The sequence below is a fragment of the Drosophila tropicalis genome, unplaced genomic scaffold, assembly GCF_018151085.1.
Source record: "Drosophila tropicalis isolate 14030-0801.00 unplaced genomic scaffold, ASM1815108v1 contig_845, whole genome shotgun sequence".
NCBI lineage: Eukaryota > Metazoa > Arthropoda > Insecta > Diptera > Drosophilidae > Drosophila > Drosophila tropicalis.
In genome coordinates, this window is record NW_027173338.1 from 834,766 (window position 1) to 861,817 (window position 27,052).

Below are 27,052 nucleotides of genomic sequence, written 5' to 3' on the forward strand. Positions count from 1 at the left end.
TCTAATTTTGGTATTGGAAGAAGTTTTCAAAGTTTGAGCATTTGTTCTGGCAGATTTGGGAATTTGTCCTTTTTATATAACACCCAACAATGTCTTTTTATTTTTCGCTCTTCTGAAATCATTAATTTTAAAAAAAAATCTTAAATGTTGGGTATTTCTTTCAACATGTTCAAATATGCATGAAATTTTTTCTTCGAAATTGACTTTTATGCAATATTATGCATACCTCATTCAATGAATTAGAAAAATTAGTAGTATTTATTATTCTTCTAAGCTATTTTACTCTGATTTAACTAAAAAAAATCCTTCTTGACATTTGTTTTTGCAAATAAGCTAAATGTAGCAAGTAGTTTAGTTCAAGAATTGAAGATTGGCCTATGTAGAAATTTGCTAAGTAAATCACTTCAAAACGGGCTTATATAAAATATAGTCTTTGCTGATTCACGATCCAAAGTTATTCATTTTCAAAACTCAAAAACATGAAATTAGAAAACTGTAATTTATAAATAGACATCTAATTGATCTAGAGAAGACTACTAATCTAAAGCATATATAAAACTGCTTAACAAAATCTAGTTTCTAAGTACCTACTTCTATCTTTAACACAAACATGCTTTCAAATTACAAAACCGAAACAAAGAATTAAAGAAACAAACAATAAGAAAACGAAGGAAGAAATCATTAGATTTAAATGATATTTTTTAACACATGATACCTATGTATATGAAAACATTGATCCACAACATCAAGGATGCACAAAACTTAGGACTTGGATTATTGGTTTATTGGGTATTTTTGTATTTGTTTGCCGTGGCCATCATGGTAGAGTATCATGCCTCAAAACGAATAGAACATAAACGAGCAAGGCTTACAACAACGGTGGTTAAACGGATGGGTGCGAACGGGTTTTGTTTTTGTTTGGTTTGGTTTGTCTTGCTTTTTCCATTAGAACTGGAAAATAAAATGGTAGTACGAGTAGTAAAACGAGTATTTCTTTGGTTTTTGGTACGCACAACATTGAAGGCAAAAATTGGTAAATAGTAGGAATATGCTGTGTGGTGTAATCCACCAAACAATTGGGTAAGTACGGGTAAGGAGTAGCTAGTAAGTTGAGAGCTGACTTACGATCATCTTTGTGTTTGCGACGAAATTCGCTGAAGCGATTATCGACATAATTCTCCACGGGCGGAGGTCTGGGGGTGGGCATATCATCTGGATGGCATATAGAGAATTTAATTAGTAAACGAGCACGAGCAGGTGGTGAAAAGGTGGCAGGTGGTGGGACAAGGGGGCGGAGGTGTTTGGACAATGCGACATCAAAAAGGATTCAGAAATTGAGGGGGTCGGATTGGGATACTGATTTTGGGTTAACATTGGTTTTATTTTTGGTTGGAAGGTTTTAATTTGTTTTTGTAGAGCATGCAATTGTTGTATTTTGTGGTTGTATTTCGATTTGGTGGAACATTGAGCGTACACAAACACACACACACACACACACGTACATACACACACACAGAGGTGTCACTTATATAGGCATTGATTACAGATACTTATCAAGACACATTGAAAACTTTAAACATTCCGTAAAACAAATCAAAACAAAAACATAAAAAAGATCAGAAAAGAAAAGCCAAGCAAACGTCTGGACTTACCGTCACTAAAATAGCCACGATTACGATTCTTTTTCTCAAAACTTCTGAGATCCTCGGGTGAAAAGTTGGCAAACGATTGATTCAGCGCCACAATGTGCATGGAAAAGCCAAACACAAATATGGCCAGCACGGCCAAAAAGCGAGCCAAATCCTTTAAGAGATCACCAATGATAATGGCCCATGGTCCGAATAGATGATGGAACGACAAGAAATCCAAAATCTGCACACAAGCGAGGAGAAAGGCCAATGCAAAGCACTGATTCCGACAATAGACCAAGGTGGGCCAATATTCCTTGGAGACAAACAGGAAGGCCGACACATGGACACCAACTCCAGCCATTCCCAGCAGTAGCACAAGGACTTTGATCGAGCCCAGGCCCGATTTATCCGATGGATTCGTCAACTCGAACAAAAGTAGACCACTCAACCAAATGAGCAGTCCAATTTCATACCAATACGGCACCAGACTGAGACGTAACACTGGATAAATGGGCGTTATGCCCACAATACTCAAGTGTATCATGAGGTAAATATGCGAGGTGAGGTAAGACATAAATTTGATAATCGGCACCTTGTTGAACTTGTGGCCCATGGGAAAGGTGAAGCCAATCCAGACGGGCGGACATACAATGAAGGCCACCAAAAGCAGCAGAATCTTCCATGAGGCCCAAGTCAATGAGCCATGCCAGAGTTCCTAAACATGGAAAGGAAGATCAATTAGAGATGCTTGAAGCGTAGGAATCGAACAGCACAATCAGCAGAATAGAGCCCAACAATGATCGAATACCCACAAGAGTCAAACACTATTCTGCTGAATGCACTCAAAATTATATATTTTGATTACACACTTGAAGATAACGTTGTACTACGGTATGTGCAATGACTTCCTTTTGCTCATTCTCTATCAGAACGTCGAGAAATTCCACATTTCGTTTATCGGTGGCTTGTAGAATTTTTCCAGCTGAATCGGAACCAGCCGCCAGGGCCAATAATTCTGTGGCCATGGCCTCGCATTGTTTACCAGCGGCCACAAGATCCTTGGCTCGCTCTTTCTCCTACAAGAAAAGTATGCAATGTTTAATATATATGTATAGAAAGAAATACATTGTCTGGACTTACTTTTGTAGAGAGATTAATATAGATATTCGACAATTTGGCTGCCGTATCCACTGGCGCTGGCGATACAAGAACAAATTCCTGTATGGGCTTATTATTGTGATTTTTGGACACAACCATTAAATTGTAAACGAATCGTTTGTCCTCCATTAAGCCGTAGGTATCATGCTCTTTGTTCATCAGATAGCGTAAGACTTCGTTGTGACCCTCGGAGGCAGCAAACCAAATCGCAGCACAACCGTAATTCGTCTCCGATTTGGGTGAGGCACCCGCCTCACACAACAGCTTGACCACATCCAAGTGACCGGCTTTGGCAGCACAATGCAGTGGCGTCCAACCGTTACGATCGGTTGCATTTATCTCTGCGCCCTGACCCAGCAGAATCTCCACCATCTGGAAATGGCCGTGCATGGCAGCAATATGGAGGCCAGTACGGCCATTACGATCCGTGGATTGGAGGAGTTCCGCCGATCGACTCAGAAGCAAACCAACCACTGACATGTGTCCGCCGAAGCAAGCCAAATGGAGCGGATTGTAGCCCTAAAAAAAAAGTGGAAAACAAAAATATGAATTATTTTTAATGCTTCAAAAAGGAAAAATATAATTTTGCATCGGCCGGGAATCGAACCCGGGCCGCCCGCGTGGCAGGCGAGCATTCTACCACTGAACCACCGATGCTCTTATATTTGATCGGCTAAAATTGCAGAATTTAAATTAACTTTTAATAATATATTTATAATGGCTACAGTTTGACAATTTTCCATTTTACTTTGGTCGGCCGGCATCTCTTTATTTATGTTTATAAAAAGTGTTTATTGATAAGAAATTAATTAATTTATATTTAAGATTAAGTAAGGCAACTGCTAAGACAGATTCTTTAAATAAAATATACTAAAATCTATTTACAATTGCTCAAGGTAAGAGCGGGTAAAAGAATAGTATTCAAGATAGATGAGTATAGAAGGGATCTTTGTTCTCCATATTTTTTCCCTTACGATCGACTCCTAAGCATTTAAGAAGAGGAAATCCACTAATCAGAATTTTAGCTAACTTAATTAAGATTAGGATTCGTTATTTTTGGCCCATTTTTTATCTATCCTTGCTTAGGATGCTTCCTTAAGGTATTATCTAATTTTTAGTATGTATTTGTAATTTCTTCTTCTTTGACTCGAATAGTTTTAGCTTTAATCTCATGTAGTTTATAGTTACCATGCGGAAAAATTTGCTAACGTTCTCTAGGTCTGTTGTCATAGTCTTCTTACCTTATCTTGTATGGATTCGACATAAACTAATGAAAATTGATAATAAATTTAAACATTTCAAAATTTAAATAGACAATAAATTGTCGAGCTATCAAAAAAATCATGGTTCATTCAAATTAGTTCATGAAATTTAAATTGACAACGTTTTACCGAACTAGTATAAGAGCATCGGTGGTTCAGTGGTAGAATGCTCGCCTGCCACGCGGGCGGCCCGGGTTCGATTCCCGGCCGATGCAATATGAAATTTTTTGCTTTTGGGAACTATTTATACTATTTTTTGGGGGACTCACGTTTTCAACGGTTGCTGCATCCACTTGTACGCCCGCCGAGTTGAGAAGCAGCCGCACCACATTCTCGTTGCCCGAGAAAGCGGCCAGATGTAGCGGCGTCATACCAGATTCCGTACCCAGTTCGCCGAATAAACTCTGACCCGTTGGAGTCTCTGATTTGACTGTGGCCGGAACACTTGTGAGGAGTTCGCGAACAGTGTCCGCTTGGCCATAGTAGGCAGCCACATGGAGAGGCGTGAGACCCAATTTCTTGCTATTGATCCTTAGAGAGTTGGTGCTTTTCAGTACGTCCAACACTTGACCATGCCCATTTTGGGCAGCCAAATGTACGGCGGTGAAGCCAGCCTTATTCTCTTCCGTACACGAGGCTCCGGCACGCACCAGGGCCTTGACAACATCCGCATGCCCGCCCTCAGCAGCTAATTGCAAGGGCGTGGCATCGGTCAACTTATTTCTAGCCGAGATCACGCCAGATCGATCGAATTTCATCAGCTCCTCGATCACTTTCACCGAACCCTGCATGGCAGCGATATGGGCGCAGGTATTGCCATCCTTACTAGTGGCATTCACCAGCGATGGATGCTGTTGCAGGAATAGTTTGGCCACTTCTGAGTAATTGTTCTGTGCTGCGACATGTATGGGTTTCTGTCCCAAATCGTCGGTCGCATCGATATTTGCTCCCAGTTCGAGTAGAAGTTCGCAAACTTCCATTTGACCGCTGGCTGCCGCCAAATGCAAGGGCGTCTGCTTACGCAGCGTCAGGATATCAATCACCGCATTGTGATCCTTGATTAGAAACTTCACCAGATGCGTAAATCCATTCATGGCCGCCAAATGCAATGCGGTACGTCCCACTCGCGATTTCGAATTGATGAAGGCCTTGTTAGTCAGCAGGGCATCGCACACATGCAGATATCCCCGCTCTGCGGCCAAATGCAGGGCCGAACGTCCCTCGGTGTCAAACACATCGACTCTGGCATGATTCGCTAAAAGATTGTTGACCAACTCCATGTGTCCTCGATGGCAGGCAATCAGCAATGGGGTCCAACCCACCGACGATTGCCGATTCATGGCCTTCTGTATGTCAGTGGGATTCATGTGCGAGATCATCTCCATAAGCACATCATTGTTGCCTGCCACGGCGCAATAGTGAAACGCCGTTTCCAGTGCGTTTTTCGTTTGCAGCGTAACATCCGCTCCATTTTCCAGAAGCATACGAACTATTTGCTTATCCGATTCGGGTATTTTCACCTCCTCCTTGGTAATTTGGCATGTGTAGTGCAGTGCTGTGGCACCATCATCGTTTACTGAGTTAATATAGGCCGTCGCCTTATCCGGACCATGTTTCTCCTTGACCGCTTCAATTAGATGTCTCACTATCTCTGGATGACATGAACGGCAAGCCATATGCAATGGAGTTTCCCCAGTCTACAATCACCAACAAAAGTCATAAGAAATTTTTCACAGACACTTTCTTCATCTACTCACATTTGACTTGTACAGCGGATCGCCTTCATCTTCAAGCAACTGCATCAATGTGGCCAAATTGCCATGCCTTGCGGCCACATGAACGGGTGTCAGGCAATCATCTGTCGTTAGATTGGGACTGGCACCCGATTTTAGCAACATGAGAGCACAACGATCGCCATCCTTAACACGTGCCGCTATGTGTAGTGGGGTTTCCCTCAGCTTACCGCCTCGCACATGAACATCGGCACCAAAACCCAAGAGTGTTTCCACCACAGCCGGCTTGGCCGACTCAACGGCTATATGAAGAGCCGTGTAGTTGTCCTAAAGCAAAAACAAGTAAGTCTCTATTTGAAAGGAAGTTAGATCAATTAATTCTAGGCTTATGGTTTAGATGGATGAAACCAATTACATAAAATATTTCCAAAAGTATTTAAACAGAGCAAGAACTAAGAAAAAATTGTTTTGGTAACCTATTTGACCCATGTTATAACTCTTGAGAATATCTTACTCCTTCTTACTTGTGGCAATCTGTTTAGTCCTGCGAATGTCAAACTTTCTTGAAATCTGCATTGTTCAGCTCAAGCTTTAAAGTTAAGTGTATCTCTGCAGATCTACAAGGACTAGTTTCTCAAGGACCAAGATCTCCCAACCATCTCAAACTTTTGAACATGAAATTGTTCCTTTAAATTTACATATTCGAGTTGGTTTTTATGGTTTTTATTCAAGACATTGAAAATTAACCTCTTATTTTAATAGCGAAAGGCCTCGCTATGGTTTAAACCGGCAATGTCTTGCTCTTAATGAGAAAAGGTACAGAAAAGAACTAGAGAATCTCAATTTTGATAGAGAGTTTTTAGAAGTTATGCATGTCTCAAGCGGTATGATATTGAATACTAAGGATATTATTTCAATCATTAAATGACCTGCTAAAGTCCTTTCAGAATATTTAGCATTATTTTATAAAGTACTACCGATTGTTTTCTTAAGACACTTCTGCTACTTACATTGGTGGTCACATCGACTTTTTCACCCTTCTGCAGTAATGTGTTGATTATACCCGTGTGTCCATAGGCGGCTGCTGTGTGTATGCTACGTGCTCCATCCTTATTGGGCATATGCAGATAGACACCCTTCTTGAAGAGCATAGTGGCGCACTCAGCATGGCCATTGAGTGATGCAATGTGCATCAGTGTGCTGCCATCCTTGGTGCGCTCAAAGATGCTCGCCTTGAATTTGTCCGCCAGTATTTCAATGACATGCGCATGTCCATTCTCGGCGGCCAAGTGCATCGGTGTGCGATCTGTTAATAAATGGCATTAAAATGCAGGTGAAGGACTCACTTGTTAGTCGGTTGAAGTAACTTTACCTTGATTGTCCGCAATGGACGCTGAGGCACGCACGCCATAGAAGTACTTAAGCAGGGCCTCATCACCTTCAGCTGCGGCTATATGCAACGGAGTTTGACCATCCCCATTCTGTGTGTCCACATTGGTGCCGTAATCAACCAAAATACGGACCATATCCACGTCCCGCCGTCTGGCGGCCAAATGCAAGGCCGTGTCTCCATTGGCCGTCGTTGCCTACATATATAATAGGGAAAATCCGTTTAGAAGTTTATTTTTGTAAAATGCAAATGTTGTTGTTGCCCCCATTTCCACCCATTTTCATTCTTAATTGCAGTTTCAAGAGGCCATTGCACAGTGGCTTAAAGTTTGCTTAAAGTTTCATCTTAAAAGTCATCATGAATTCCAGTTTTCAAATTACATAGACAAACAAACTTGAAAAAAACCTAAACATTTTGAAAAATAAAACTTCATGAACACTTTTCGCCAAACAAGCCACTGTGAGTTTGTTTAAAGCTGCAACACACACTGACCCAAATTTCATTGGCCGTCTGGGCCATTGCGTGCCAAGCTCAAAGTCAACATCCAACAGCAACTTTGGCTTTAACTTTAACCCCTTTTTGGCCCCTTCTTTTTATTTGCACTCGGTTAATTTAATCAACACGCATTTGCTGCACTTGAGAAGTTGCGAGTTCTGAGTTCTGGGTTCCTCATTTGTCTGCCAGCCAAATTGAAAATTGCGCAAAAAACTTTGTCAATGTCGCTGGGTCACACTGTTGCACACGCAGAAGAACTTCTGAACTCGGTTTATGACACTTCCGCTGTGCGTAGTGAAGGGTTATTTGCATTTTTGAATTATACGCAGACAGTTGACATTCGCAATGAATGGCCTGAAGATTTAACCTATAGATAAGTGGGCAGAAATAAAGTGTAAAAAACTTACCTTAAGTTGGTCTGCCGTTTGTGCCGACAATAGTTCTCTGCACATTGACTGATTGCCCGACTCTACGGCCAGTAGCAATGGGATTTTGCCACGCTAGGTGAGAGATAGGTTAGTTAACTATATAATTGCTATAAAGATAAGCCCTTTCACACATACACTTACACACCTATTACACACACACACCACACACATAATCATAAATAACCAATTAGCCAATTCGAGCCTTAAGTGTTAACGGCTGCATGTTTGGTTTTTCTAAGGATATTTTTAGCCAAAAAAAAAAAAAAAGTTTCGCAACTTTTCGCTCGAACTTTGAACTGGAGAAAAGTAAATCAAGTTGTTTCATTGTTTCAACCCACTATACTCAATATATCTACACACATACATACATATATAATTGTACAAACCTCTTTCTGTTTGTTTGTATGTAAGTAGATATATATGTATAGATATGGTCGACTTGACCCCCTTTTGTTTTTTATATGTACCCATATTTATTTTTATTCATTGCCTCTTCCTGACTTTTCGGGTTGTTTATGTATTTGGAGGGAATTCTGTTGTTGGGCAACGAGCAGAACGGAGAACCGGAGAACCGAACAAGAAATACGGGAATTTTGCATGTGCGTGCCGCTGTCATTGTTAAACCATTTTGGGCGCTAGTGTGTAAAAAAAGAAGCCAGCCAGCCGAATCGAAAGCTAAATACTTTATCCAGCTAATTTTCCTTGACAGTGCCATTAAGTGTGCGGTGCGGATTGGATTGGAATGGCTTGAATGGCTTGCTTGTGGTGGGGGCGATGGCAAGTTTTGGTCTAGGTGGAAGGAATAGATGGAAAGTATCTAATTGATTTAAATCAAGTTGCCGTTTGCCATTGCCACGGCTCGACAATCGACATACAATCGTGAGTTCTCTCTTTCTCTCGTTCTCTCTCCATCTCTCTCTTTCTCTTGTCTAGACAATCAATCGGCAAATATCTGGCTATAGTCAATTTATCCCATCCGCCACCCTCGAAAGTAAATTTATGCGCCTCGGTTTGCGTGCGTACTGGAAATATTGCCGTGCATTTGCACCCATGCACGTGATGCGACAAATAGTTCCGCGTTTTTTTGGTTACTTTTTTTTTGTTTTTGGCCAAAATGAATGACGACTTTGTGGGTGGCAGGAGGAGCAGGAGCAGGAGGCAACTGCAAGTTAATCAGACGAGGTGGAGAAACGTGGAACAATAAGTTGACTGTCTGAATTTTTTTTGGTAAGTGTCTTTGTTGTGCACCCGGAGAAACAGAAATGTCCCTTTGATTCCAAAGTAAAGACAAGTGGGCATAAGTAAGAGGGGCGACTCTACATTTTTGAGACTATTAAGTGTTATAATGCTTTAAATTTACAGAAATTTATGACCCTCAAATAGACTTCAGTCTTTTGGCTATGTCTTTTAAAAGTTTTCTTTAAAAAATTTCAGAAAATTTTGAATCCTCGAAATCTAAAAACTATTATTGGAGTAAGTCCTTAAAGTATAAGGGAAATTTTGGAAATTTCGTCAATCTAACGAAATGCCCATCTCAAAAATCACTGAATTTTGTAAGCCCTCCAAAAATATAATCCAAGTCCGTCTTAACCAAAAACTTCTCCACATTAAAGCCGAATAGTTATCGATATTTTCTGATATATACAAAAAGTTGGAACTATCGACCAACCAAAAGATCTTTAAATCAAAAGAAGAAGAAATTAGTTTAGAAGTAATGAAGTTTCTCACATTTTGTGTTTAAGTGTGAAAGTCATTCAATTTCACTCTAAAAATTTCTATAATTTTTTAAATAAATATATTTTTTAAAGTGCATTCCTATTAAATAAACAACTTTTTTCATTTCTGATGGACTTTCTTGGCCGTATTTAGGTATAAATTCCATGAATGCATTTACCCGCGAACGGATTCTTTTGGCCTATCGATTTTTCGTACAACAATATTTGTTTGCTTTATGCTTCTTGCTGTTGTTTTTGACGTTTTTCCCTCAATTTTTGTGTGTTGTTTTCTGATGATTTTTTATTAAACCTTTGTTTACGTTGGCACCGCCTGGCACAAGTTTCGAGTGTACTTCAGCAAGAGTGCATAAACTTAGACATAAGAGAGAGAGAGAGAGAGAGTATTGACAGAGAGTTATGTTTAAACTCGATAAGATATGTGTGTGGTTTGTGGCGCAACACTTGTGGAGCAACACTTGTGGGCCAAGTCTATGCACATGACTTCATTCACACATATGTACACCTGGTCACACTTACACCGTCCGCCTTAATACGTATATCCTTGCCAGCAGCGGCCAAAAGAGCTCGCAATATATTTGTGGCAGTTCCAGTTTGTCGACTCGACACCAAATGCACTGCAGTTTGACAACGCGACTGCAACGAGATATAAAAATTTCAACATTAATATACGATAATCATACAATGGAATGGTCACACTTTGGCACACACGCACTTGGCGTTTTGGTCACACTTTATTGTTTGTTTTTTGGTTTTTAATATATGTATGTTTCGCACCTCAAAGCCAACTGATTGCCATTCGCTTCAAAATTCAAGTTGCTACTGAATAGGCGCACGGCTCGTTTTTGCGTTTATAAGCACATTTCGTGTCACTCTTCTCTTTATTATTCACCTCACTCCATTTGCCTCACCTAAGCTCATATCACAGATTGACAGCACCCAAAACTAAAAGAAGGAACACCAGAAAAGTAGAAAAAAAAAAAAAACGAAAACTAACACTGACAGGCCGTTAGGGTTGATGGGCTAGAGAGGTTAGGAGGGTGTTGGAACTGGCTAGGTGTTGGCTTTGGAGTTTGCCACGCACACTCCTACACCTACACACACACACACCCACACCAATTTACCTACACACGCCAGCACAACCAACACTTCAAACTTTTGCTCTGTTGCTAAAACAAAAGTTTCACATCTGTCTATGTGTGTGAGAATTATTGCCATCTTACTTGCTCCTACAAAGTTTTCCCATCTCTCTCCTTCCCTCTCTCTGTTTCTCTTTCTCGGCCTCGTATTTGGTGAACTCTCTTCTTCCGATAAACATCTGTAATTTTCGTAAGGAATACGCCCAAGCAATTTATATAGAGAAATTTGTCCTGCAGTTGCGGCAAAAAATAATTCTAACACGAAGACTAAGGCAATAAAAAATGGAGTAAGACAAGCATTGCGGCTAATATATACCCTCGAAGAGAGTAGTAAATTAACTATAGCATACTTTAGGGAAGTTCAACTACACATAATCTAAAGTTTCTACTTATTAATAAACTGCAGTGTTAAGGAAAGTACAGATGGTCATATGAAAAAGTTTGCCATCTTGAGTTAGAGACATTGGTTAAGAAAGAAAGTCCATCAAGAAGCTAAGAAAGGAATTTCCTGATCACGAATGGAGTACGCGTTTCTTACAAACTGAAAATTTTATGACTCTGTGAATCGTTAATCATTCGATTTAACTTAAAACAGGTGTTAACTGACGTGCGTAAAAACGGAATAATAAAACGATTTTAACGCATTATTTTAGGCAATAAAATTGGTATTTTTATTGCATTGAATCCTTAGATCTAAGAATTATACATAGGAACATATATTTGGTTGAATATATCTATACTAATAACCAAATAGATATGTAGAATCCCTTTGCCATTTAAGGTAATGAAGTTATTTTTAGTGGAAACTTTAATTTACTTAGCTGTTTATTTATGATATCAAATTAAATGAATCGATGCTGGTTTCGATACTTTGACGAAATTCTCAAAACAATTAGAAAATTAGAAATTTTTGTTTAATTTCTTTTCCTTTTTATCCTTCTACCAATAGTTGTTATCAGTAAAATTTTTATCTGTCCTAGCAATGATGGACAATAACTAATAGTTATTAGCTTTATCATCTACAATATCATAACTAGCAGATTTATAGAAAAACTTCATTTTGTTGACTTACGAATTTTAAAAAATGCAAATGATTTCTTTGGGAATTTCTATTAAAAATCTGTAAAAGTTTGAAGATTATTATAAAAGTTTGTAATTATTGTCTTGTCTAATAAAGTTTAATAAAGTTTGGAGGACTGTGGAAACGTTTTAAAACTCTATTCGGGCTGCATTCGTAGTCTAGGACTTCAATTATCAAATACTGCAAAGAATTTTTTCAAAGCCCTTTTATTATCAAAATGGCTCTCGTTATTAGAACTGTTTAAAAGTCTAAGAAACGTTGCAAATTTTCTTTACAGTTTGGAAAAATGCTTTTCTTATCTGTTTGAGTTTCTCTATTTCTCATCCTTACTTACTTACTTAAAAGAAACTTATAAACAGTAGGTACTAGGCACAATTTCTGTTGGTTTTTCCACCAAAGGACTCTCTAAAAGCCAATTAATGGGCTAGAAACGTGGTGTTAACCTCACTCTTAACACTCCAACTTAACCTTGTCGCCAGTTAATTGGCGGTCCTCGACAAACATGTTTTAGCCACATGCAAGACCCGGAGTTGCATCTTTCTTTAGCTTTTTTGGTCTCTGACCTTTGTTTAGAATGCGTTTATATTAGAATGGGTCTACTAATTGCTTTTCAAATGCCGCAAAGGTATGCAATACGCTTACATTCTAAACTGTTTGAGTGAGGAAAACCGGCGCCTTACGTGTCAAAGAAATCGAAAGACGAATGAAGTGCCTGGATTTGGGGGGTGCTATTAGAGAAATTTCTCTTCGTCGTAATAAAAGTCTATATGCATACATATATATGTATATATTGATATACTCACGCCACCAGTGGAGAATGGATCAACGCCACGTTTTGTTAGCAACAATTTGACGACATCCTCACGCGAATACATTGCCGCAATATGTAGCACATTATAATTATCCTGCAAGGAAAGAGAAAAGAAAATGAGTTTCAATCAATTGCAATTCATTGGTAAAACCCTCTCAGCTCAATGGGTCAAAGTCAACTTACTCACTTTGCATGCGAGTGGTTTAGTGCTTTTTTGTTTTTTCGGTTGTGTTGGTTTCTTGGCTTTTGGGTGTGGTGATTACTTAGCCACAATCTTGCATGCAGACTTTCACTTTTGGCCTGGCTGACCAGCAACTCTTAATGGCCGCAGCCACATGCAAAAGTTGCATTGACGCCAAGGCTAAAAATGACCCTGACCAAATCATTACTATAAAAAAATGCTTTAAGATAACGTCAGAGGGGAACATTTTTCGAATTATTCTACAATCAGTGACGGCGACAACTAGAGCGTAAATGACTCACATGAAGGGAATCTGAATTAGGAAACGGAATTCGGAATTGGATTTGGAATTGGGGGTTTTATTTATTAGTTACCTTATGTAATAAGCCATAACGCAATATGTTACACATACGCCCCGTGGGTCGGCTTAATTTATAACCAACAACAGCGCCTAACGAAACCACAAAACGGAAGTGAACTGCTTTTATTTTTATATGCATATGTATGTACTTATAGCTGTGAGTGTGTGTGAGCCTTTGCGAGTGTGTGTGTGTGTGTGTGAGTTTTCTTTATTGCACAGTATTCAATGAGGTTGCCAACATAAATCCGTCGAAAAGACTTTTAATAGAAAGAAATGAGTATAAAATCAAGCGATTTACTTGAATATTATTTCTTCGTCGCATGCAAATAAAATATTAGAATTTGAAAATTTCATAAAGACTAAGAATTTCCTTTAAAAATTCATGCTTCTTGTTCCAAGTATTAAGGTTTAAATTGAACGATTTCCTAGTTATTATAGCTGTTAATTGAAACTAAGCTATGTATATTTGAGATTTATTTAGTAAAATAAGATAATAATTAAAAAAATGTATTCTTTAGTAGTCTAACAGAACTATTATCTCTTCCTTTGTGGCTATCAAAATAGTTTCATCCATTCGAGTTATTATGGACATTATGTTTTCATATCCGAGATATAAAAACCAGTTTTTTAATAGTTTAAATGTTTTATGTTTTATGTGAATAGAATTCACGATTGTGCATTCTATCTCATTTGTTTATATGGGAGTTAATTCTACTAAAGCCTTAGTATCTACTATTTGAGATTTATTTATTTATGCCGAAAAGTATGCTTTTATTTGTAGTAACAAAAATCTATCTATTCTATCTATTTTTGAAATAAATTGAAACGTGTTGTTGAAAGTTCTGTTCTCTATTTTTAAACATAGTCAATTCAGTTTTTTATCCAAGTGATAAACTTAATTTTAACTTCAGATGAGGCTAAAGATATACCAACTTTACTTATCCAAAACTTTGTGTAATGCTGTCTATTCCAAGCATTTATTATGTAACATTAGTATCATTATTTTTTTTTTTTTTGGGTATGTTCGTTGAATTTTAGACAAAAATATGATAAAAGAAGACAATAACAAAGAACATTTTTAAGAAATAAAAAAAGACAGTAACGAAAAAAGCTATTAAATGAATTTAGTTTATTATATTAAACAAATATAAAATTACTTTCCAAATTAAGATCCTAGGGGCTAGCAAAAAGGACATCTATTAAATTTGCCCTTACTTGTCATAAGATCCACATTAGTCTATTATTTTTGCCTTTACTCAAAATTTTCAAATAAATAATGTTTTTTTTTTAATATGTGTAAGCGATATTGACTAATTCAGATGATAAAAAATATGAAATTGTTTTCTCAAAATTGTTAATAAAGATTCTAATGTTTACAAAAACATATTAAAAAACAAACACTTAAGCTTGTTAGTTTTATGAGGGTCATTATTCTGTGTTTGCTACTTAACTAAAAATAAGTTGAAATACGTCAAACTCTAAGTACTCGACTTGAGTATAACTTGAGATAGATGATAACATCAGAAAGTTACATTGGAAAAGCATATAATTAGATTGTGAGAGCTCTTGAGAATAGCAATTTTTGCAGGGTAAAAAGATTTCGTTACCCCTGTTGGTCATTGAGAATTACTTTTGCGGGTTGTAGTTTATTTGTGGCTATTTCTGGCTTTAGCCCGCTCTATGTATTTTTGTTGTGTGTTTTGGTTTTGCTCTAATTTGCATATGCGGCAAACGGCATAGAAGACCGAAATGAAGTAGGCGAAAAACGCTTAGGTCGACGTCTTTGACACATGTCCAGGCAAAGGCAAAGAAGCCAAGCGAAGGACTTTTGCTCCATGCAGCTGTCGGGTCGAAGAATGGAAGACAACTTGTGGTAAAGGAAAGCAATGCCAACCAAACATAGAAGACAGATAATATTTCACGCTCCTATTTTGCATACACTCTTACATAGATAGCTTTCACCTGTATCTATATGGAAGATATGCATATGCTTCAAGCCTTTATAGTTGAAGAAAAAAAACCTAGTTTGGCTCGCAACGGAATGAAAGCAAAAACCGGAAACAAAACAAAAACGGAAGCGTAAAATTTTCCAGCACATTTTTTTACCAGCCATAGAAGGAGTTGAGGTAAGTGAGGGCTGGGTTGTGGGTGGGTGTTTTGGTGGGTGGCATAGGCGACCCAGATTTCGTTTAGAGTCAAAGAAAAGTTGACGCCCCTTTTTTGCAAAATGAAGTCATTTTGAGCAACAGCAGCAATTACTTTGCATTGTCACACACCTTCTTCAAAACAAAAAATGTAAGTACTATATGTAAGAATAATTGGGAAAAGCTGGCAAAGGAAGACGAACTGATGTCAGAGTTTTGCATGTGACTTTGCATATGCTCTGTTAATTAATTCAGTTGACACACGCACCAAAACAAAACACAAAAGAAAATGCTATTTGACAAATTAACTCAAGAGATTTTCACGCTGTCATCGGCTTAGTGTGCGACCTTCAAAGTACTTGAAGTCGGTTTTAATTAAAATTGCATATTAATGACGCAATTGGCCATAAAAATATAACGGAAGTTGGCATGCTCCAAACGCGACGCCTTCGAGGTCCTGCCTTTTGCCTTTGACCAAAAAGGTCAGGCCCCACTAGAAATTCTGGGCGTATTTCGGGGAAGTCATGTGCTTGATTAATTGGCTTTTAAGTTGCAAATGCAAAATGCTACCATATTCTGCCACATGGCTAAGTACCGCCCCATCAAAATGACACGGCCATCCCATCCTTATACGCCCTGTAAAATGTTAATTAGTTTCTGCCACTTACATCATCTAGTTTCGCTGAATTTTACAATTCGAGTGTGTTTCGTGTTGAGGTAGAATTAGTTTTAGTGGCAAAATTAAGAATATTAAAAAGAAAGATATATGTACATATAAATGGCAAGTTGAAATGCTAAGGTCTAACTGGGTAGGTCATTATTTTAATTCATTAAGTTTTGCAGATCATAAATGCTCTTAGCCATGTGATAACATCTTCTAGGTGAGACGTTATTTCAAGTACATTTACTTTCTAATTACTCTTAAAAGAATTAAAATGATAGAAATAAGGGCCATGACAAATTACAGTGTGTACTTGGGTTTGGCTCACAAAAAAACCTTCAAACATTAGTCAATTAAAGTTTAAGACCTAACTATTAGATTAACAAATTATGGACTAAAAAAAGTTACAAGGCACTCATTAAACATCTTGTTAAATAACTTTAGTTTTAGTTGTTTTTTGCAGTTGCAAACAATGTAATGCACTTTATGTGACAATTTAGTGAAAGTTTCAGTTACGCGATGTTTGAATAACTTTGAACACCCTTACAAGTTGGCATGCCACTTTTTTTACTCTCTGAGACAAAACAAAAATAGGTGTTGAAAATATGAACGTCACATCGAAATGATCGATATTGTCTAGTATATCTTATAGACACTTGAAGCAAAACTTAAGCCTTAGCATCTTATAATTCTATCTACAATTTATTTTTAGTTTTAGAAAATGGAGAGATTGATAATGAATGTTTATACTTATGTTTTAGCCTCACTGAAATAACATTCTTTATTTCAAAAACAAAAATTAGAGAATGTTTTCTTTGTTCTGTTGTCATGCCATAAAGTTGATTCCTACTATAAACTGTTTTTTTTTTTTTTTTTTTTAATGAATCGGAGTGTAAGTTAAAAAAACCATAAAGCAAACCATGCAATTTTTTTATCGCTTGTCTTACGTTGTTAATTTTGCTTATTTAACTTAAAAAGTGTTTCTACTTTCTAATCAAAGTGACATTAAGAAAAATGAGAAAGTATTTTTTAATTGAAAACTTTTTGAACTTATTCACACAAAGGAATAAATTTCCTCTCTATGAGAAATATTATTTGAATAGTGTTTTGTAGCAAAAATAAGGAGTTTTGCTGGTAAATCCTTAACTTTTACTTTGAATAGTTCGTCTTTTGTATTAACTTTTAAGTGAAGTCAAAATATTAAGCCCAACAACTAAGCTACTGGTAATAAAAAGGTGAAAAATATATTAAAAAATTGTGCAGTCTCTTATATTATTATAATTATAAAAACGTAGTACTTTTTAGAACTTGTTTGCTCATTGACGTTAGTCTTTTTTAATTAAGCATAAACTCAAAAATACTTAATTAAAAAGATTATATATATTAACTGGTTTTTCGTTTGTTTTGATTTACCGCCAACGAGTTTAATTTGGCAAATTAAGATGCCTAATGCATGGGTAGACTGAATTGACTGATGATGGATAATGATATGATTATAGTTATTAAAGTTGCTCAACAAATCAACTTGAAATGCATCTTAAAAAGCATAAATGCGCAGTAAAAGGAACAATGGATAAAACATTTTAACGTATTCGATTGTTGGCTAACTTATACTCTAACAATCAGATCAAATGGAAACAGAACTTTAAACTCAAAACTTGGTCGAATCTAATCTCCTAGCGAACTCTCAGTATTGCACTGCTGATAGTGACCAAGAATCCAAGACCAAGAATTTAAATAAAAAAATTATTTTTAAATTAGTTTACAGTTTCCTCATCAACATTTCAATTTCACTTAGCAAAAGTTACACCTTCACCTGCCCATTCGAAAAGTTACAAAAGTGTAGCTACACTTCGGATATTCTATAACAACGAAAAAGAAGAAAAACACGAATTACTTTGACCAAATCTTTATTTTCTTTCAAAAATTACCTTTAACATTTCCTGCACACTGCCATCTGATTTTGATTTACTTTGACTTCTCTTTTTCGCCTAGTTTTCTGTGTTTGTTTTGGTAATTTAATTCGCCGCTAGTCTGGGTTTTTTTGGCAACAATTATTTTGTAATTAGGTCAAGGATTTTTATCGCATAAGTAACACACACACACACACAAACACATATGTTATATGGTCAATTGAAGTGAAATTTTGCGCTAAGTAATTGCGGCATGCGAAGGTAAAGGCAAAGGCAAAGGCCATATCTCACAATGGCCAAAAGGCATTGCTTATAAAAGAATTAAAATAGATGTAATAAAATTCTTTAGTTTCATTATTAATTCATTTGTGTGTTGGGATTCACAGTCCACAATCTAAAAATAACTGACAAAGTGACAAAGTCACTTGAAGGGACAATGGGATATTGCTTGGACAAATCCCTGATTAATATGTTGACGAAATTCCCCTGCTGATATGTGCCTGTTGTGGTCTACTACACCCAATAACAACTTAACTTAACTTAACTCAATTCGACGACCATTGGCCAATCTCAGTTCGGTTGACCCAGCGTTTTTTCCCGCCTTGTGCCTTGAGGTGCGCGTGCGGCCAGCAAATGCCTGAATACCATTGACGCCCCCGTATGAGATTTAATTATGCGGTTTTTATTGATTTGACACAATTTTAGCGGTGTTTTTTCCCCTCCACCCTACACCCTTCATCCTCGCTCTCGCCATTCCCATTTCAACAGCGATTTCTTTAATATATTGCGCTAGTTGGAGGTTTCTTTAAATTCTGGGGGAGTCCCACACACTCGTTTGTACTCACATTGTTTCTAGCACCCACATCGGCACCCAGTTCAATCATGCGATCCATTATGGCGGTTCTATTGTCCTTGGTTGCAAACATCAAAGGGGTCATGCCGGTATTCTGCAAAACAAAACAAAAATTAAATAATTTACATATCAACAAAAGATCAAACTAGAACTGGAAGGTAAGTTTAGGCAATAGCTAACTTAGTTAAATGAAACTTCTTCAGAAAAAGTATCAAGTGAAATGTATTTAATAAGTTTTATTTGATAATAGATAGATGGATAGAGATAGAATCTTATCAATCAAAAATTAATCTATTAATGTTTCAATTACGAACGCTTAAAACTATAAATTGTCAATTCTCATATGTTTACGCAGTTAATTAATATTAATTTTATAAGTTTATTGATGATTAATTTAAATATTTTAAAAATATTGCACAAATATGATCAAATGAGGAAAATATTTAAACATATTTTTCAAATCAATTTAATTTTTACTGACTTTGAAACGTTGAATTTTGTCTGGTATAAATTTGGTCTATATAAATCGGAATTAAGAACTTCTTTGCTTGTTATTAACAAAATCTTAAGAAATGACATAAGAACAGTGGCGTAGTAACGGGGGGTTTTGGGGATAAAACCCCCCCCGAAAATTGGTTCATTTCTTATAAAATTGATTCAGCCAATTCAATATCTTTGATCCTAAAACATGTTAACCCCCCCAAAAAATTTTCTGGCTACGCCACTGCATAAGAAGAGAGAAACATATATATTAAATATGAAAAATTTATAAATATTTTTACTATTTGAATACAAGACAAATTGGCTTAGGTACCAATAGCTATTAGCTAGTTAAATTTCTCTGTAATTAAAGCTATTATTAGAGGCAACTGTTATTTGTAATTACAACTTAACTTTAAAAAGAAACAGAACTTAAAGTCATATTCGTTAATTTACTTTTTTATCGTCGGTAGAGTCTTCCTTTAGTCATATTTAATTGGCTTTTGCTGTCAGTTCTAAGCAAATTCTTCTCCTTCTAACTCTATGTATGACAATATTGAAACAACATTTTTGCATAAACTATTAAAGGCCAAATACTTTTAAAAGTAGGAAACGAAAGATACGTCCTGTCTGTGTGTATATAAAGAAAGGTAAAAAGGAACTATTGAAGCTTCATAGAGTAATAGAACAACAGAAAAGTTTTTCAGAAGTCTCTCAAATGGTTTAATCAAACCTTAAGCAGGGACTATCAAATAAACCTAATCAGTTTTGTTTCCTTCTTTTGCTCTTATTTGTTTCTATTACTCTTATTGGTTATATATACACTTGTGTGTTATCTAAACAAAAAACATAAACCAAAATCTAAGTTTAATCAAACCTAGTGGAAAATAGCATTAGTAATGTCTAATGAATAGGATATTCTTCCTTACAGTAAATGCTCCCAAACTAGAGCCTCTTTATCTTTAGAAAAGATTTAAAAAATTGTATAAAATAATGTTAATATAAGCAGGTTTTATTCCAATTCCCAATTTAGAAACCTTTAATAAAAACAAAAGTTCTATTTAATTAACAATTATTCTTCTTTTAGTTTAATCAGGCCTTAAAATTCTATTAGTCAATAATAAAGAAAACTAAAGAAATTCTTTTATTGAAAAACCTTGTAACCCAATTATTCTTAAATATAATCATCATTATTCCTGCATTTTGCCCATGGCCGTGCCGCATTCTTCCACACATTTGAGCTGATAAGCTCTGTGGGTTAAACATTTCTTCACCCCATAATGGTTTGGGGTTTTGTTCGACTTTGAGGCAATTTTCATAATTATAACCGAATCAAGTACACAATCATAAAAACATGGCCCAAAAGGGGCCCTGGAGAATGATTCTCTGAAAATAAACTGAAGGCAAAAATAGCTTCTAACATAGTTTGTGGGCTATATTTATGCAAATATCTAGTCTAGCCGACACTCGGCCGAACTTCTGCAGGAAGACAGAAAACCCTTTTCTTCTCTTCACTCTGCTACTGCTTCGATGATTTTGCTTCTTGTTGTTTTCCAATTTCTCCTTTATTTTCTCTTGTTTTCTTGTCGTCTCGACTTTCTTCTTCTTGCATTTTATTGCCATTTGTGTCTATGCAACGCTAATTTTATGTGAATGACTTTTTTCCTTCTTTTTTTCTGATATAGGTATGTTTTTTTTTATGGTAAATTGAAATCGAAGCGCTTCAATTTCGATGTTTTTTATGAGTTTATCGCTACGAGTAAGGAGTAAGGGGTAATGGTGGGCGGGTTAGCAACTTGTGGCAGGACTTGGGCGCCTCATTGCCTTGGCAGCGAAACATTTGGGACGCGCTATCAAATAACTAACTAACTATTTGGCTACTGTTCCGTTATTTTGGTTGGTAAACAACCAAATATGAAAATGCCGCCGCCGCCACCAAGCGACGTTGATAAGGGCGACATACAGTGGCATAGGAATGATTTGAAATTGTCAGAAAGTGATTTTGCCCTAGAAAATATTTCTAATCAAGTGAAAATTCTTTGTTTTCTAAAGAAATAATATAGGACTACGTTTTGGCTTATCTGTTAGCAGGATTTTTAAAAATTATAGAATTTATAATATGTTCTGTTGATACGGTGTAGAATATATTGTTCAATTTATATTCATTTTCCTATTTCTCTATTCAAAACTAAATTAACAAATTTATCTCAAAATATCTTATTCAAATTAGTCAACCTGAGAATTCTTTTTCAAATTATGAATTATGTATTCCTTTGCTTATGGGAACATAATTCTTATAGCTTTTAGTTTTTCGTAAAGTTTTAACCACTGTGCTCCAACTATTGCCTTCGCCTTGTACCTGTACCTTGTTTTATGTTGGCTCAAAATTGATTTTACAAACCAAATACAACTTGTACTTCCTTTTTGCTCCAAAGAAGTTAGTCATCATGTACTTACCATATCATGTATCCCAGCCAATGGAATGTGATTGCCATCCTCACCCACATTGGCCACATATTTCTCCAGTTTCTTGAGTTCCGCTTCGATGGGTGTCCATTCGCTTTTTGTGGCCAGGCCGAGCACCTTGTTGGCCGTATCCCGTATAGAGGCACCGGCACTTGGCGGTTTCGGTGCTGGAAATATATCCGTATCCTTTTTATCGCCATTGCTGGAACTATCATCCTTGGGATCGGAATCGGCTTTGCTGGCTGGTGTAGCACGTTCGCTGGGCGTTGTGGAATCATCGGGTGGGCCGGTCAATGAGGATGGCGTCTTACGTCCCACGCCAGCACCACCGGCACCGCCGCGGCTACCACCGCGTCCGCCGCGCGGTTGAGACATGTTGCCGCTGGTTCTTCAATGGACTTTCTCTATGCAAGTCAGTCCATTACACAACACACACACACACACAACTTAAGGGGGAGTGGAGAAGATATCGCAATTTGTTTTTGCCGTGTTGCAATTTCAAGTTTAGTTTTGCTTTTTAAATGTTGTTTATCTTGGCATTTTGTTGAATCCTTGTTGGATTATTATTATTGATTTCGCACGTGACTCGATCAAAATTTTGTTGCATACTTTCGGGTTGTTCGCTTATTTCGCACATTCTTTTGGCCTCCGCATTTTTACCAATATTTGTTACCAACAATTTGCATTTTCATTGGCAACACAATAACAACAAAACACACAAACACTACCAAAAACTGGTTCTTCTGCTTCTTCTTCTTCTTCTTTTTTAGAAGGTTTCCTTGGGCTTGAGCCACATCCACATCCGTTTTACCATTATAATTCCACTTTGATTCTTTTCTTGCTTTCTTCACTTTTACTACACAAAAATTTATATGTTTGGCCCTTCTTTATGGTTTTTGGTTGCGTGTGCGTTAACGGCAAGAATTTCCCTCTTTACTTTGCTTTTGCTTGACTTTACTTTGCTTTACTTTACTTTAACTTTCTATTTTGCTTCCCCTTGTTACACCATTGCTCTCAGTTAGCACTTCTATGAACGGGAAGCTCGCGATTCTATACAACCGTCTGCCACGAGCGTCTGTGAGTTTCTGATTTGCCAGCTGAAAACTTTATTCTCCCATTCTGCGAGAGAAACACCAGCAACTAAATACCTTGGCAACCTGACGAAAGAAACTTTCCCGAAGAAGGACGCCAAAACTTCGGCGCAAGCGTTTGTTTACAATTGTTGAATCCCTCATCTCCCATCCCATTGCTCATTTGGCACCCCTCTAATAGTTTTTGACATAGTTTTTGGCGCCAAAAAGTAAACAAAACATGCCACTAACTGACTTACCCAAATTATACTCTTTCTATTTAAAATTGACTTTTATTTTTTTGTTGCTCTCTCATTTGCATTCGATGATTAGCCAAGGAGATATATGCAAAAGCTAAGCAATTTAAACGATCAAGCTAATTAGTTAAAATACAGTGACTCTCAAAATACTTAAACCACAATAAATCTACTTAAAGAAATGCGGAATTTAATTTAATAAGACATAGAAACTGAAAGTTTTTTATTGCCATAGCTTACTCAAGTCTATCACAAAGATTTCACAATAATTTCGAGAGCTTTAAGACCTTATTTCAAATCTACTTATGAAATTGATTTATATTCTTTTTTTTTTGTGTTATGGCTTTGACTTGAATTAATCTTTTCTAATGGGCTTGTTGTTTTTAAAGTTAGTGTGTATATCTTGGCAATTATTCACACTAACCATATATCAATCAATTGCAATATTCTTTATGTGATAGGGGTTGTCTTACAAATAAACATTTGTTATTAATATTTCTGGTAAAAGACATAAGAATCTTTGTCTTGAAGTTACTATTTTATATTATTATATCACTTTTGGTGGTATTATTAAATTACTCAGATGTGTCGATTTAAAAGTATTTCACTGCATAAATGATATCAAGATTATTCTAACATATACATACATAGCTTGCATAAAACCAGCGATCGAAAAACATTATTCATATGTATATTTCACAATCAATAGAAGTTTAGAAAAATTGAAGTAGGCTTAATATAGAAATCTTATAAAATCCAAAAGAATTTGAAAAAGACAAAACTTATTCAATCAAATTTATAAACAATTTATAATGACCTGCATTCGAAAGGGTATATAAACTTCGGCGTAACCCGAATTGGCTTCTTTTTTTGTTTTATTTTAATAATACTTTTTAATCTCTCATCTAGGATTTATAATGGGAAATTTCCTAACTAAATATGAATAGTTCAGTAAAATTTAGTTGTTGAAGTTAATAAAATAAAAACATTGAAGATATTTTATATAGATAAAATATAAATAGTTAAAATTGCATGTAGGTACATACAGAAATAATTGGCACAAAACATGCAAAAATTTAATAATAAATTAACTTTTTTTTTGATTCTGACGACTCTAGTTCCAAAACAAAAACTGTGTTTTTAATTTTTGTTTCCTAATATATTTTATTTGTAATTTGTCGTCTATTTTGTCCAACAAAAGATGTGATCAAATATATATCCAAACAAAACATACGTAAAAGTCTAAAAATATTAAAATATCAAACCTTACTTATAAGTCGGTTCTCAGATTGACTTAACAAACTTGAACAAATATTATTTTATATGCACCAAAAAGAATGACCAACTTATCTGTATATAGAACTATATCTAAGTTCTATCAGATTCTATCCATGACCATTTTAAAGCCAAAACTTAGTGAGAATTATACAATTTACCATAAACATTTATGAACTGTGACAAAGCTTGGATATAAACAGCCTCGAGGTCAACTTTTAGCAGGAGAAATCATAGACAAATTCTGTAATTGTTAAGGACAAACTTACTTATTTTTAAGAGGCTTTGGGTCACGCAAAAAAGTACTGGAAATCGAATCGAAACCAAAAATTTTTAAACATTCCTTTCATTATACACTTCTTAAATAAAAATCTCACTGTTATCAGTTTAAGATGTAATGTGTAAAACTGTTCTTTCATTATGAAAGTCTTGAATCAAAACTGAACATTTATTTTTGAAAGCAAAAGATTTTTCCCAAATCTTTCGGTTTAAGTTAAAGCTTGATTAGAATTAAAATGATTAAATGTTTTAGTTGTCTTTGAACAAATAAACAAAAATTATCAAAATTTGTTTTTAAAAATTTTTTAGTCAAGAAAATTTAAAAGAAAAAGAATTCCAAATGAGAGGCTCGAGAGGATCGAGAAGATTTTCGACGCGAAGCGCTTCGCGAGCTTCTCGGCGCTCTAGATGGGAACGTCCGAATGAAAATATGGAGGATAACTCACAATTGGAACCGCCAACTGCCTGCCATTGTGAGAATTGTCAGATGCATCTACGAAAGCCTGTGGAACGCAACAGTCTACAGATGCAAAGGCAATTCTGGCAAGTGCTGACCGAGATCGATCACACGACTGACAAGATCGTTGAGGAACTGGAAGATTATGTGGCAAGGAAAACCATTTCATCGGACGTGCAGTATATGCCGGAGTGTTTGGATGCCTTGGATATGGTGCGTGAGCGTCTGGAGAAAATGAAATTTTATGTGGATGATTATACGATCAACTTAAGTCGTTCGGTCTGCAGTAGTGATCACTTGCAGAAGGTGCTCTTTGCCGACTACTTCTCATCGCCCACGAAGAATACGCTGCTGATCTATACCTATTTGGATGTAGCAAAGGCCAAAATGTATGATGGTTGGCTGAGTAATCCTTTCGAGTTGAAAATTAGTGATGGTTTACTCTATGGTCGTGGTGTCACGACGGGTAAGGGCATGACCGTCTGTTGGCTAAATGCCATTGAATGCTGGCTAAAACAGCATCAAGACTTGCCAATAAATGTAAAGATTATAGTCGAAACTATGCATGAGATGGGCAGCGCTGGGCTCCAGCAATATATGGACATAAAAAAGAACTTCTTTCTGGATGTCGACGTAATAGTCTTTGGCAACAATTCGTGGATGAACGATGAGGGTCCTGTCATAAGTTGTAGTCTGGCAGGTTGGGCCACCTTTGGGATGGAGTTGCGTGGTGCAGACAAGCATTTAGAGGGCGGCCTAGCTGGTGGTTTGGTCTATGAACCCATGACCGATGTCTGCCATTTGATGGACAGTTTGGTAGATAATCGTCAAGAGTTACGCATAACCCAAGTCAATGAAATGGTCAAGCCCTTATTGCACCACGAATGGGAACTCTTGGAATCGGCTGCTTTCAGTGATTACGACTACAAGGATAAGCTGGACATAAGGCGTCTTCGCTATGAACTGGGCAAGGCTGAGCTATTGCAGCATCGTTGGTGTCATTCCAATATCACAATGCATGGCATTGAGAATTGTTTTAGTCGTCCTGGCTCATCGACCATGCTGCCAATGACTGTATTGGCGAAATTTTCAATTAAACTCGTACCCAATCAGGAGGTCCAGAAGGTGCAGGGCTATGTCGAAGATTACTTATATGGCAAGCACTTAGAGCAAAAAATGAATACAATTCTGCGAACTTACGTCTTGGACTCTTGTGATCCATACAGCTGGCCTTTTGATAACCGATTCACCAAAGCCACGATAAGGGCCATTGAGAATGTATTTTATTTCAAACCAGAGCTGACATCGAGCATTGTCACCTGTCTGCCTATTGCAAGTCTCTTTTGCAAACATGTTAAAAAACCCATCATACTTTTGCCTTACACTCAACGCGTGGACAGTTCTGATATCATTAATGAGTCCATACCGGCTGAGTGTTTTATTAATTATGTGAAAACCTGTGCCTCTCTCATGCACGAACTGTCCATGTTGTCAGCGAAATGTAAATGTGATGTGATCTACGAGTATTGCAATCGACGTGGTAACGCTGAAATTTTGGAAGCTGCTCGGACAACTATGCTGCCATCTGGCACACGTAAAGCTATGAAACTACAAATACCAAAGTTATCACAAACCTCCGTCAAGGTCAAAGGCCCTGATGAAACGGAAAGCCCATTGAAAAGGTTCCTATGCATGCCATTTAGGCGCAAGAAGAAAGATCAAGAACCACTCGCTGGTTCGAATGAGAGATTTTAAGTACAAGTCTGCTCAACTCTGAATTGGCTTTCCTTTTTA

The 27,052-nt window shown here is 36.7% G+C and overlaps 2 protein-coding genes and 2 non-coding genes across 6 annotated transcripts in view; 2 read left to right on the forward strand and 2 right to left on the reverse strand.

The window, feature by feature from the left end:
• Positions 1–22,986, reverse strand: part of nompC (no mechanoreceptor potential C) — a 30,208-nt gene extending 7,222 nt beyond the window's left edge. For 2 of the 3 annotated variants that reach the window (XM_068294424.1, XM_068294425.1), the window contains exons 1-13: positions 21,912–22,986; positions 18,967–19,068; positions 12,854–12,955; positions 10,350–10,466; positions 8,077–8,169; positions 7,157–7,370; positions 6,795–7,090; positions 5,809–6,111; positions 4,321–5,748; positions 2,772–3,308; positions 2,501–2,707; positions 1,653–2,346; positions 1,126–1,212 (exon numbers count right to left, since the gene is read on the reverse strand). In XM_068294424.1, coding sequence (XP_068150525.1) covers positions 1,126–1,212; positions 1,653–2,346; positions 2,501–2,707; positions 2,772–3,308; positions 4,321–5,748; positions 5,809–6,111; positions 6,795–7,090; positions 7,157–7,370; positions 8,077–8,169; positions 10,350–10,466; positions 12,854–12,955; positions 18,967–19,068; positions 21,912–22,295 — 4,564 coding nt within the window. In that variant the 5' untranslated portion in view covers positions 22,296–22,986. The remainder of the gene's footprint in view (positions 1–1,125; positions 1,213–1,652; positions 2,347–2,500; positions 2,708–2,771; positions 3,309–4,320; positions 5,749–5,808; positions 6,112–6,794; positions 7,091–7,156; positions 7,371–8,076; positions 8,170–10,349; positions 10,467–12,853; positions 12,956–18,966; positions 19,069–21,911) is intronic. The other variant, XM_068294423.1, reaches the window with a different exon arrangement.
• On the reverse strand, positions 3,376–3,446 carry TRNAG-GCC (transfer RNA glycine (anticodon GCC)). Its single transcript has one exon. It is a non-coding gene; the product is annotated as a tRNA-Gly (tRNA).
• On the forward strand, positions 4,196–4,266 carry TRNAG-GCC (transfer RNA glycine (anticodon GCC)). The gene has a single exon. It is a non-coding gene; the product is annotated as a tRNA-Gly (tRNA).
• Positions 22,987–25,231: 2,245 nt separating the features above from the next.
• On the forward strand, positions 25,232–27,013 carry LOC137580611 (cytosolic non-specific dipeptidase-like). Its single transcript, XM_068294710.1, has one exon. It carries the CDS (start codon positions 25,232–25,234, stop codon positions 27,011–27,013), a length of 1,782 nt encoding a protein of 593 aa, XP_068150811.1.
• Positions 27,014–27,052: the final 39 nt, after the last annotated feature.